The sequence below is a fragment of the Panthera onca genome, chromosome A1 (genome assembly GCF_046562875.1).
Source record: "Panthera onca isolate mPanOnc1 chromosome A1, mPanOnc1 haplotype 2, whole genome shotgun sequence".
Classification (NCBI taxonomy): domain Eukaryota; kingdom Metazoa; phylum Chordata; class Mammalia; order Carnivora; family Felidae; genus Panthera; species Panthera onca.
In genome coordinates this window covers 81,172,832-81,185,400 of record NC_138339.1, presented here as the reverse complement: position 1 = coordinate 81,185,400, position 12,569 = coordinate 81,172,832, and the positions used below count along the sequence as shown (strand labels likewise).

The window sequence follows — 12,569 nt, the reverse complement described above, 5'->3', positions numbered from 1 at the left end:
TCCTTTGTAGGGGAGGGGAAAGGGCAATCTGAGTCCCTCTTCTCATGAGTAGAGAAACTCTAGAGAATATCATTTCACCAAGTATTCAGCTATCATGCAGCCACTACACAATTTATCATCCATATTGGATCATGGGGCCAGACCTAGAATATGCTGCCTAGGAAGAAGGCTGACACTTCCAGCTAACAGTTTCCTCAGCTGCACCCATATGGCTGAGAGAAGATTTCTCTTTTGGTCTTGACCAAGGGGGTGGAAGGAGAGTTGTCATTTTTACTTCATTCTAAGAAGGGTGCCCCTTTCTTCCAAGAAGCTATTGTTCATTTCCTCAGGAAGTTCCTTTCAGGAGAGTGGAGAGCAAGTGCATTATCACCCATTTGGGGAGATAAAAGTGCAAAATAGAGGCAGAGAGAGGTAAGTGATTTCCTAAAGGTCACTTTCTATACTGATAATTGGCAAAGCAATGACCACCAGCCAGGCTAATATTACAAGATCATGCTCCAAAAGATCACATATTTCTCCTGGCCCTGTACTGTCCTGGCTCAGAAATATAGCTCCGAGTTTGTCTGGGGTCCCTGCCATAAATTCCTGAGATATCTCACTTTCTTCCGAGGGCACCCATTGTGGTTCCTGTTGTATTGATATGGGAATATTTTAACTTTTCAGCATTATTTGCAGTTAGCATCTTTAAGAAATAAACTCTGGAAGTAAATGGTACTGAAAGAAGCAATATCTTGGAACCTTCCCCAAGTTTCCCCTTTTATCCAAGGAGGAAATATACACCCAGAAGTTGAGGCCAAGTCCATGAGCCTCAGCTCTCTTCCTGGTGTTTGTTGAACTTCTGGAAAGGGGATCATCCAAAGAAAAACTTTAGATCAACATTACTGCACCAGCCACATAGGAATTCTGAGTGAGAATAAGAGCTAAAGGAAGAGGGAAAGAGGGAGAAAGAGAGCAAGTGAGAGAGAGCTCAATTGACCCAAGTTGGGTAATAGTCCGAGAGAAAGAAAGTCATACAGAGAGAAAAAAGAACCACTTTATGTAGCATCTTTCCATCCCATTTGTAGCAACAAGCCCTGATTTTGCCTTGGCTTTGATCTATTTTGGTGCAAGTCTCTTCTCCGTGGAGCAAATGAAGAAGAAAGTGTGAAAGTTTTCCTGAAGTTATGAAGATAACATGTGCAAAGATGAGTTCTCACATGGGCATGGACATTTGAGGCCACGTGGCTAGAGGGTGTAGTTTCTTTGCAGCTAGGAAAGGTTAGAAAGTCTCCTGGCTCTGGGTTTTATCTGGCCTCTTGCTTTGGCAGGTCTGGCTCTTGGACTCCCTCATCACATTGTGACTGCTACAGAGAATTATTTTAGGAGTCAGAAGGTAATTGTCTTTCTCTTCCCTTTAGCTTTAGAATCTGCAGCAGAAACTCTGGGAAAGGTTACTGACTAGTCCAATGCCCCAGAAAACGTGTTGGATTTGAGAGCCAGGCCTCAGAGTGTATTTCTGTTGTCTGATATCTGGCTTTTGTTGTCTGATATGCTTTTCTGAGGGAACTGACGAGCATGGCTGTGGCAACTAAAAGAAGTCATGGGGAATTGTTATCTTTGTCTTCTATTTTTATTTTCACAACTAACATCAAACATGTTGCAAATAGTAAAGCATTCATTGATGGGGTTAGGGAGGGTGGGCTGGAGGATTTTACTCTTTATGACCCAAACATTCTTTCTAAAGCCATAACTATTCAGTGCCATTTGAGGGGAGCATTTTGCAACATAAGAAGAAAGTTTAATTGAACTATGGTCCTGTAAGCCAAAAGAAATATAAAAATAGAAGCATTGGTTTCTGTTTTAAAAGGAACAAAATATTATGATATGGATTGGTATGCATGAAAACTTTTCTGAGAGCTGAAATATGGTTCATATTTATTGTATAATTTTCTCAAATGAGATAAAAGCATTTTAAAGTACTTTCCCCCTCCTACCCCCCCCCCCCCCATCCACATTTACTCACTTGTTCTCATTTGTGGGATCATAACGGGGAAATGGATCATGGTCATTATCGTTAAAATCATAACTAGCCTCTGGATCCTAAAGAGAATAAAAAATAATCCTGTAGCATCATTAAAAAAAGTTAACACCGCCCAAGCCTTCTACCCCTACCCCTTCCATCCTGGCTGATAGCTCAAAAGTCTGCATTTCAGAAGTTCTGACCCAGTTTCTGATCATTCATTATACCCATAAACTAGGCAGAGATGATATACACAGAAGAGTGAGCAAGCGTACAATTAGCACTGAATGTCACCAAACCTTAGCTCATTAAGCTCATAGTATATTACAACCGGAAGGAATCAGAGTTAACTTATTTCAACTGCCTCATTTTTTAAGTGAGAACACTGAGACCCAGAGAAGTTGCATGACAACTAAGCTATAGAGCTAATTAGCAACACTTGGATACTCATCTTTCTTATGATTACAGGTACAAATAGGTGACCGTGGGGTGGAGCTCAGGTCCACAGTGATCTCTTCAGCCTTCCCAATTACACTAAGCATCTAACTTAAATAAAGTGTGCTTGAAATTTAAGGCATGCTTCTAGGTCCCACCTCCTTTTCCAATCAGATTGCTACACTTAAACATCTCCCATAGAGGAATTCTACTACCACTATAGCCTCTTCTCTACACTTTCCATATCTTTTAATAATTCCTACTTTCTACTAATCTTTTTCTTCCTTTCTTTTCCTTTAATTTTCCTTTGCTCTTTAGCTGGAGAATTTTGAATGAATGGAAAGGGTGAGAGAAACACATGGGACAATTTTAAAGATGAAACACTGATCTAAAGACCTAAGATATCACTTAGAACTTAACAATTAAGTAAATAGTTTTCATTTACTTATTTTCCATTTAAGATAAACTTTTCTCTTCTCTGAGAGCCATTTTTGCATTATTTGAATTTGCATGGAAGGAATCACATTCACATAATTGTACAATGTTAGAGATATTCGCCTATAAAGGATGTGAGTGAGGAAGAAGACTGTGAAAAATGATCTAAGGCATTATTCTTTCTTTGATTGCTTTAATGCCCTAGATACTGAGTGATATAGAGTCTGAATGGCTTTTAATAATTTAATTTGTATAGGTGCCTTCCCCTTCCCCAGCACACAAGCTTTTGTACAATCCTTGGCTCCACTGAATTCTTTAAGTGCCTACTCATACAAAAAAAAGTTCATATGTACTGGCAGGAGGGTGAGGGAAATAGCAAAACCTTGGCCCATAATTCCTAGGGCCAGTATCCGAGAAGTCTTCCACTTGAGGAAAGGAAAGCCTTAACTATGTGTCTGTGTAGACAGCTCCCTAAGTTGCAGTCATGGGAGGGCCCAGACTCACATAATTGGCATAGATGTCTGTGTGATTCCACTCCAAACCATCATCCAGTACTGTGATAACAACTCCTTTGCCTGTGATGCCTTTTTGCCAAACAGGTATCACATGGAGATCCAGCTTGGGCAGGGCTGCAGTCATCCTAGTATCTTGCTGGTAAAGAAAAACAAAGAATTGGTAAAATCATGATTTGCTTACTGCAAAATGAAAACTGAAGCTCTAGTCCGAAGACCCATCTTTCTTTTTCCTAGGGTCACTCTACTTTTAGAAAGAATGCAATTAGGTGAAATAAAAAAATAAAGTTGATGGTAGGGCAAAGTGAATCATCAGAGTGCTGTTCTTTTCCCAATTGTTCTAATGGAAAAATCATTCAAAAGGATGAATCACCCTGTGCCCCTTCTCACTGAGCTACATGGCTTCTAAGAAGTTGATCCCTAAGTTTCATTCATTTATAATGATATGCTCAGGTTTTTTATCTACCAAAGTTTTATGTGATGTCCCATATTTCCATCTCTCCCCAAATCCTGAGCTTCCCTTGCCACACTGAACCCACTTTACATTGTTTGGTTGACAGTTATTCACGGATGTTTTAATAACTTTTCGGAAAGAAAAAGCAGAACCTGGAATGCCCAGGAGGCTGCTGTCTCACCAGGACTTGCAATTTAATTGCCTCTTTCCAAGTATGAGTGAGTTAGAGGGTGAGTATCTATGAGAGGAGATGTGGAGTTTTCTTTTTTCAGATAAATTTTCTGATCGTTACAGTGTATGGGACTATAAGGGAGAACAGCTGGACAGCAAGGGAATAGAGATATGAGCTTGGGAAAGCATATAAGGGAGATGTTTTAGAAAAGTACCAGGTTTCTGGTGAAGGGGACAGTAAAAAATTTATAAATAATAACAGTCAAAAAATGTCTGAATGAATTGTGCCCTGGCTGATGCTCCTCAGAAAGAAGTAGGGGAAAACTCTTACGAGGCCAATACAAAGCTGAATCACAGGAGGTTGGAACTACAGATAGATTTTTGGACAAAGCCAGAAAAGAAGACCTCTGTGTCAACTGCAAGAACAATCATACAGTGTGGTCGTTAAGAGTATGGCCTTGGGAGCCATGAATTATGGCCCCACCACTGGTAACCATATGATTTTGGCAAGTTACTCAACTTGCCCTTGTCTCTGTTTCTTCATCTGCTAAATGGGTATAAGCATCGTATCTACAATATAATGTGAGAATTAAAGGAGTTAATTCATGTCAAACACTTAGGATAGTATTTGGCATAGTCAATACACAAATGTTAATGAGTTTCTTTCAATGCAATGAGCAAGTACTACCTAGGTTAAGAGAATGTCAAGAAGAATTGATCCCTTCTCCCAACTTTTATGCAAAAAGGATGTGTAACCTTAGCTTATGGTTGTCATGAAAACTTATATTTTATAATACTCAACAAAAGAACACTTCTATCAATATGTATGACTGCCATAGAGTCTTAATATTAAAACAGAAGGGAGAATATTCTGCAGGTAAGAAAGAACACTTAAAATTTCTCTACTCAACACTCACATACCAATGAAGATTTGGCATCTTAAAAGCAAAACAGTTTATAAGTCTATACATCTGCATGTAGATGTCTTTTGTCTCCTTGTATTCTTTCCTTTAGCTTAGCTCAGAAATTCTCACTTGTTAGCATGTAAGAATTGCCACTCAGGACCATATATAATGAATCATGTTCACTCTACCTTTTGGATGATTTAAAGGTTCTCAAGAGTAACTTTGACCAAATGTGATTTTTGCCACGATTACTGTTTTTGAACCCTTAACTTGCAAGACACAATTCTGCATTTACTCCAGATAAGCTTAAGAGAAGAAAGTAGCAACCTTTCTTCTCTTTCATAGCAGCTTTCAAAGATCATAGCTTTCATAGCAGCTAAATATCTGTGTTTCAGACACTTTCACCTAGTAAAACAGGAGATCCAGATGATGGAAGTTCCCATCAGCCCTAATTTCCAGGTAATATAGCCTTCTGATGAATTCTCCATCATTAAAAAAATCTATTGTGCAGATTTAATAAAATAAGTATCCCAGGTCCTATACAGTCTTTTTGGAAGTACTTACCAAGTACCACTGCTGATTCCACATCGGATCATTGAAGAGATTTAGTGCTGAGTCTCTTAGAACTGAACGCTTAGTTCTCTCTTTTTCATATTGTTGTTCAGCCCATAACACCTACAAGGAGTTAAAATAAATATTCATAGCAAGAAAATCAGCACTCAGATACCCACCTTTGTGTAACCATCTTCCCTTTAACTAGTTACAGTACCCTCCCCATCAGAGGTGAGGCAGCTCTAAAATGTTTTCATTTGACTACAGATAACACTGGCAGCTCAGTGAGAAGACGGGATTGCCCACTGGGCAGTAGGAGATGAACATTTCCTCTATTACAGTAAACTGTACCTTTAGGGGGAGGTCAGTGAAGTGGAGTCAGTGGAGTCAGAAGGAGTCAGTGAAGTGATGATTCCCTCAAATTATTTACGCTGTGATTCCAGTGGAAGTAAAAGTTCAGACTGCTTTCATCAGCAAATGGACCATAATACCCATTTTTTATTGAGGTCTCAGAGTTTTGTAGCTGAAAATTTGTCCATTTTCATGGAATGAGTCAACAGGCTAAGAGATTCCAGTGACTGCTGTTAAGGTGCTCTTACAGCTTAATTTCTCTTTTCTTTACATGCAAAAGGTAGAAGTTGCAAATGTTATGCATGACAAGAAAGGTGCTTTGTCTTTGCAAATCTGATACTCTGGCTCCCCTGTGCTTCTGCCTCCTGCTTAAGAGTATTTAATATGAGAAACAGATCGAGGGTGATGAATGAGTACTACTGACCATGCACACTTACCATTAATTTAGTCTCATGTATTATGCATAGAGATTTGACAATACAAAAATTACCTTTCCCACATTTATGGCATAATCCTGTTATACTTGAGACCCTGAGGGAGAGGGACTGCCTTATGGTTATATTCATTATGAAGTAATACCATGCTCTTATTTCGCTGGGCAACATGACTGTTTCCTACCCAAAACATTCTCTTTGTCATACACGTGATGATAGTCCAGTGTCTGGTGGGATGTTTTTAATGTGAGAACAATCTGACACAAGTCAGAATCAAAAATAAAAACTAAACCATAATTTGCAGCTAAAGAATAAAACTATCCACTAAGACTGTCCTGAATTTGTAATTAGAAAAATCTACTGCAAACCTATAATAAATATTGGGAGGTACTTGAAAGCTAGAAATTAGTCACTGTGATTTATTTTTAAAGAGTCTGTATGTTCAAGCTTAATTGTTTTGGTTTAAAATACTTCAATGCTTGGAATATACTGCCTGTCATCTGAGTTGGTCTTTGGAAGCTGGCTGCTAGGGAACAAGTACTAGTCTTTGATGAAGAGAGTCACTTACAGTTGGAGATTTCATTAAAAGACTTGTAACGATAGCCTATTGCTGCATTACAGAGGGCTAATTTGAAAGAATATTATCCTCCATCAAAAAGAAGGCAATAAAATGAAAATCAAAAGCAATTTTTAAAAAATGGAATATAAGAAGAGGTACTCTGCCATCTGATCAGATAAACATCCAATTGTTGGAAACAGTGTTATGATTAATGTCATTAACTCCAAATCCCATATTAGTCTCTATAAGAACAGCACAAATGGAATAGAAGAAATTGGTGGTGTCTTTCTATTATGTACATAATAGGTATCATGTACTTAATTATAAATAATCTTTTTGATATGGGAAGAGCATTAAAGATCATCTAGTCCAACTTTCCACTACTGGCTTCTATGGGTTCTAGGATTTTTCCTAAAATAAATTTATTCTGTGGATAATTTTTCATAATATTATATACACTCCCTTTTTTATGAAGTTATATTGCAGACTAAATTCTTAGCTTTTCTTCATTATTCCTGAGATATTCCCCTCCAAAACAACTATTAAACAATATCTAAAGAATAGAACTGGGCTATCTGTTCACTTTAGTGAGACACTTGCAGTAATAATAACAGGTATGCTCCACTCTGTCCAATTTTCTTCTGTGAATATGAGAAGGGAGTTAGTTTGACTTCTTGTGCATTGATGTCAGGCATGCATTTAGGCAGACAGGGAAATCTCTTTCTTGCTATGCTCAAGGACTAAGCTTAGCCAGAGTCTTGGAAGTTGTCCTACTTTACAGAGCCCATACAATGAGTCACCTGCTCTGGGATGGCAAAAGGAAGACTTCACTGGACAAGAACCTTTTCAAGTAATGTTGAGCCTTTGAATTGGTCTCACACATCTAGCCATTAACCTTAGTAAAGGCTAGCCTTAGGTGCATAGGAGCTGTGGGTCGCTATACAATGTACTCATACAGCATTCTTTGCCCAGGTGTGGTTGCTGGTAACCCAGACCCAGTCATTCCTTACCCTCATAATTTGTCTTTTTATTCTTCCTTTTAAAATTCTATCAGTTTCAAAACAAATAAAATAGCAAATTATTTCACAGGGTTTATAAATTCCATGTACTTTCAACAGTTCTATCACCTTTCTGTACTTATATTTTCTTTCTAGCAAGTTGAAAGGATGTATTCTATCTCTCACAAAGCTTCCGTAATTCTCTAGAGTGTCCTAGACAACAGATATCATAATAACAGAAAACAGGCCATCCAGGTTACATTTCTACCAGTATGGCACATTCTTGAGAAAATGCAACACTGTATGCAAATTTTGATGCTCCTGATATAGTCAACATTTCTATTGATATGTTTGCTGACCTTGAAAACAGACTTCAAAAATCATTAGGTACATTAGGTATACATTCAAATCATCCTCACACTATTTACCTAGACTCATTCTAGACATTTCCTGCTCTTGCCTAATCATTGAATATATATACAAACCAGGATAAAAAGAAATCAAATGCTTTCAGTGAAACAATACAATACTTGTGGAAACATTTGGCTCATGAAGGCATGGATTTAAAGTGCCCTCATAAACACTAGTTCTCCATATAATGAAATCAAAGACATGGCAGAATGTGTTTTCAGTTATTCTGAAATGTTATTAAAATCAACGATCATGCATTACATTTCTTTGGCATCCCCACATTGGATATCAAAGTGCTTGGTACATAATAGGCATATAATAACAGGTTGTTAATTGATTGTATTGGCAAACATTTTTATTAGAGCTGCCATCTAATTTTCACCATTCATTTTCATACTCTTAGACTAGATTTGTGAGTTAGTGTTTTAAACATATATATTAATTAAATTAAATAAATTAAAATAAATTAAAATTAAATACGATTTAATATATTAATATATCAAATATATATAGTACATAAATTTTATTTAACTCAGTCTATCCAATCCAGTTTTAATAATGTGCAATCATAACCCTATGGAAACAACAAGAAGCACTACAGATAAATATTTGTGATCACAATAAAAAATATTCATATTTGCAAAGTGCTTTTTGCTCTTGTCGGAAATCATAAAACAGGTAAGTCAGGTTACCAGTTTGAAGACAAATGCACAACACTTACACGATCATCATCAGATAATCTCTTAGTAATATGAAAAGCACTCCTTCGAGACCTTCGGGGATGGTTTTTATGTTTGAATAAGTAGTGATTTTCAAGTGATCCAATCTGTGAAAGAAAAATAAAATAAAAATTCACTTTCCAAAATAAGTACATATGGGTTAGCTTGTAACCCAAGTAACTTAGAGACAGGCAATTTTTATTAAGCTCATTCATTGTGCTTGAAGTTAACTTTTTTTTTTTCTTTATGAGGAAAACACTGATAGAAGCCTTCCCTCTCTTGTCATTGTGTTGAGTGAGAGGAGCTCACAATATTATCGCTTGAGCTCATGGTATATTTGGGCACTGGTGATACTTCTTTTTCACAGATTTCAGAGGAACTACACTTATTTTGGTGTGAGACAATATTGTGTAGATAGACATTTCTTTAAAAAAAAAATACCCATTTTATCAAATTTATCCTGTCAGAGAAGAATAATTTGTGGAAATCTGGTAAACCCTTTGAGTACTATATATGGTCAGTGTTACATCCAGCTAAAATGATTTGTTGTTGTTGTAAAATATAGCTATTGAATCTATAGCCATAATTGTTATAAGCTACTATTGGAGACTATTTGACTTTACACTAGTTCAAGGCTTTCCATATATGGAGTTGGGAAGAGGGAAGAGTAGCCATAAAAAAAGGTCACCAATGCTTAGCTCTTTTTCTGCTATCAACTGGTTTTGCTTCTGGTCACCTCTTTAATTCTAGCTTTACCCTGAGGCCTTCAGGAGCTTAGGATAGTGATGCTAAATTACTGTAAACAAAGGGAGAAATAAACAGAATCAAGAAAGCACTGTCTTTCACAAAGAATTATTTTTTTAAAATGTTTATTAGTAATACCATTTTATCTGGAAGTGGCTAGAGAAAATATAGCATATGCAAATCATATGTAAATGTAGATTTCTTCCCCCCTCTATTTCTTAAAGCTTCTTGTGACTATTCCATCCTTTCTTTGGAGATCCTACCAAGAATGCTGATTTGTTGTTGTTTGGTTTTGGGATTTATAATTTTGAAAGCAATTCCCATAATGAACGGTCCGGGTTAGGATGTATGTGTGGAGCTAACAGTGAGTAAAGAAAAAAGGGATTTTGTTTTTTTACTCTTACTCAATCTCTTTCCACACAGTTACCAGTGCTCTTTAACTGCCCAGAGTAGATAGGATTAAGTCCCCAGCTACCCACCACAGGATGCACAAGATTTCCATAATGTCCACAGTAGCTACCAGTACAATTCCAGCTACTGCTTGCACTCTGTTTTAGATGCCAACAATTCCCTGCAGTTTCTTCTAAGCTGCTTTATTTGTATCTTCTTGGTTTGCCACAATCTGGTTTCTATGCCTTGAGTGCCTCTCCGATCTCAACATGTTCTCCTGGCAACTTTTGAGTCTTCCTAAACTCTGTTCAGAAATGTTTCCTCCACTGGGCAGTCATTTTTTCACTCCTCCCCAATTCCTTTCCATCTTCAATCCCTCCATCAACAAATGTTAAGAATCCAGGTGTAACTTCTCCATCAGTTACATGCAGTTCCAATTATTTGTTCCTAAACGGTCTCCTCTAGATTCTTGATTCTTTGAAAGTTTCTTTTCCTATTATTCCTCAGCCCCTAACATGGAGCCTAGCCTAGAACAGAGTCTGGGCAAAAGCAAAAAGTCTTAGTCTGCTACTAGGACATGGAGAAGTCAATCTGCGTATTGACTTTTCTGCTGGGCATTTTAAAGACAATTTAGCTCATAAAATTGGAGAATGAAGCCTCTGGCAAGGACAGTCGTATTCCCCAGGAGATTTGATCTATGGATTCGCTAACGCCTACACCGATTACGATTACTCATCCGTGACTTCAGCGGCCTCTCTAAAACCACCTCCAGAAAAAAAAAAAAAAAAAAAAAAAAAACCGCGCCAAAATGTTTTACAACTCCCTCCTCCCCCGTTTTGAAAGCACACTTCCAAGGCAAGGGGAGAGGGCTTGATTCTAAGCCAAAGAAAATGAAAGCTTAGATTAGAAATCATGCTCCCTGGGATTCCCCGGAAATCCCACACCTAAACTGTCACTCTCTTAATGCTTTACGCCCTACCCTTCCCCCCAGCTATCTATTAAACCAGCTTTCACTTGGACAGGCAAGTTTTTATCACAGGCTGAAATCCTCAGGGAAGCTATTAGGCATTTGGCTGAGGAACAAGAAAAAAAGATAACCTTTCCCCACAGTCATTTTGGCAGCTTGACCCTTCAGGGAGACTGACCCAGCAAAGTTGTGAAGCTCGGACTTTACAAGTTCCCAGTGAAGACTCGGACCTCCCAGTAGAGGCGCGGAGAGTTGGTCCCCTGTCTTTCACCTACCTCTTCTCCCACCGGCTCCCCAGGCTATTCCGCAGGCCCCCAGCCTCTAGGTCTCGAGTCTCTGCCGCAGGCGCTCTCCCAACTCCCTGAGCGTGCCTGAAAGGCTGCCGGCGGATATCACCAAGCTTGCTTGACCCCATGCATCAGGACTTGGATCTGATGCTGCCATATTGAAAAAAAGGAAACAGCCGGATCCTGACGCACAGACCAGCTGAGTCCCAGGGGGCAGAGCAGTAAGCCTCTCCCGGGGGCGCTTGGTCGGTAAGAGCCCGCGTGCATCTCAAGTTCGGTGAACAAGTGTGGAGGGATTTGTCTCCCAAACCACGCGGGAATGGATTTAAATGCCAAAGCGGACGGCAGCAAGAATAGGCTCTACCCAGCTGCAGCGGCTTCGTTCTGCCTGGCTGCTTCCAGCCCAAACAATAAATAATGCAAGCCTTCTTTCTCCAAGCGCGCCAGGGGCGAGAGCTGCAGAAGCTCCGGCTCTTTGCCAATGGGTTCAGGAGAGTGCGACTTGGGGCTCCCACTTGGGAGATCGCGCTTCAGTCCCGCCAGTCCCCTTGGGCCCCAGAAAGTTTCTGGAAAGTGCAAACTCTTACCTGACCCAAAAGGTCATAGCCCAGCTCCTCGGCTATGGCTGAAGCTGCCTCCGGTCCCCCGGGGATCTCCGCTGCCCATTCATTCACAAACTGCCTCTTAGCTTTTACACTGTTCAATGCATACCAAGCGCAAAAGAGAGCGAAAGCAGTACACTGCAGAGTCCAGGCTCTTCGCTCCATGGCTCACACACTCGCTCTCACACAAGTCGAAGGAGACGAGGAAAAGAAGCAAGACAAGAAGCAAGAAAGAAGAAAAGCCAGAAAGACTCGCCCTTTTCACCCTCGGACTCTAGACCACTTCTCGCTCGGGGTTGCTCTGCTAGGAGATAGGAGGCGCGCGAGTAGAGGCTGGGCGGTGGCAAGCGCTCTTTGGTCTCCCAGCTGAGTGGAGCCCCAGCCCTTCCTAGCCGGAATGGAAATGAGTGTTTACACGTCAAATCGACGAAAGCCATCTCTTGACGTCAGATCTACCTGGACTAAGATCTGGATGGTATTCCCGGCGGGGTGGAGAAGCGGCTAAAATAAGCAGCGAAGGATTAAGAAAAGGAAGGAACCGTTTGCTGGGATCAGTTAAGTCGGCTCCCTGACTGACTGTAAATTCTGTAGCTATGAGAAACACCTTCACTTCTCAAAGAGAAGTGCCCCCATTTAAATGTAAC

At 39.5% G+C, this 12,569-nt stretch overlaps 1 protein-coding gene across 1 annotated transcript in view; it reads right to left on the bottom strand.

Annotated features, from left to right (window-relative positions):
- PCSK1 (proprotein convertase subtilisin/kexin type 1) overlaps positions 1–12,329 on the bottom strand; it is a 44,163-nt gene extending 31,834 nt beyond the window's left edge. Inside the window, exons 1-5 of the mRNA XM_060635338.2 lie at positions 11,911–12,329; positions 8,938–9,042; positions 5,476–5,586; positions 3,374–3,520; positions 2,003–2,079 (exon numbers count right to left, since the gene is read on the bottom strand). Of these exons, the coding sequence (XP_060491321.2) occupies positions 2,003–2,079; positions 3,374–3,520; positions 5,476–5,586; positions 8,938–9,042; positions 11,911–12,090 (620 nt within the window). The 5' untranslated portion in view covers positions 12,091–12,329. The remainder of the gene's footprint in view (positions 1–2,002; positions 2,080–3,373; positions 3,521–5,475; positions 5,587–8,937; positions 9,043–11,910) is intronic.
- Positions 12,330–12,569: the final 240 nt, after the last annotated feature.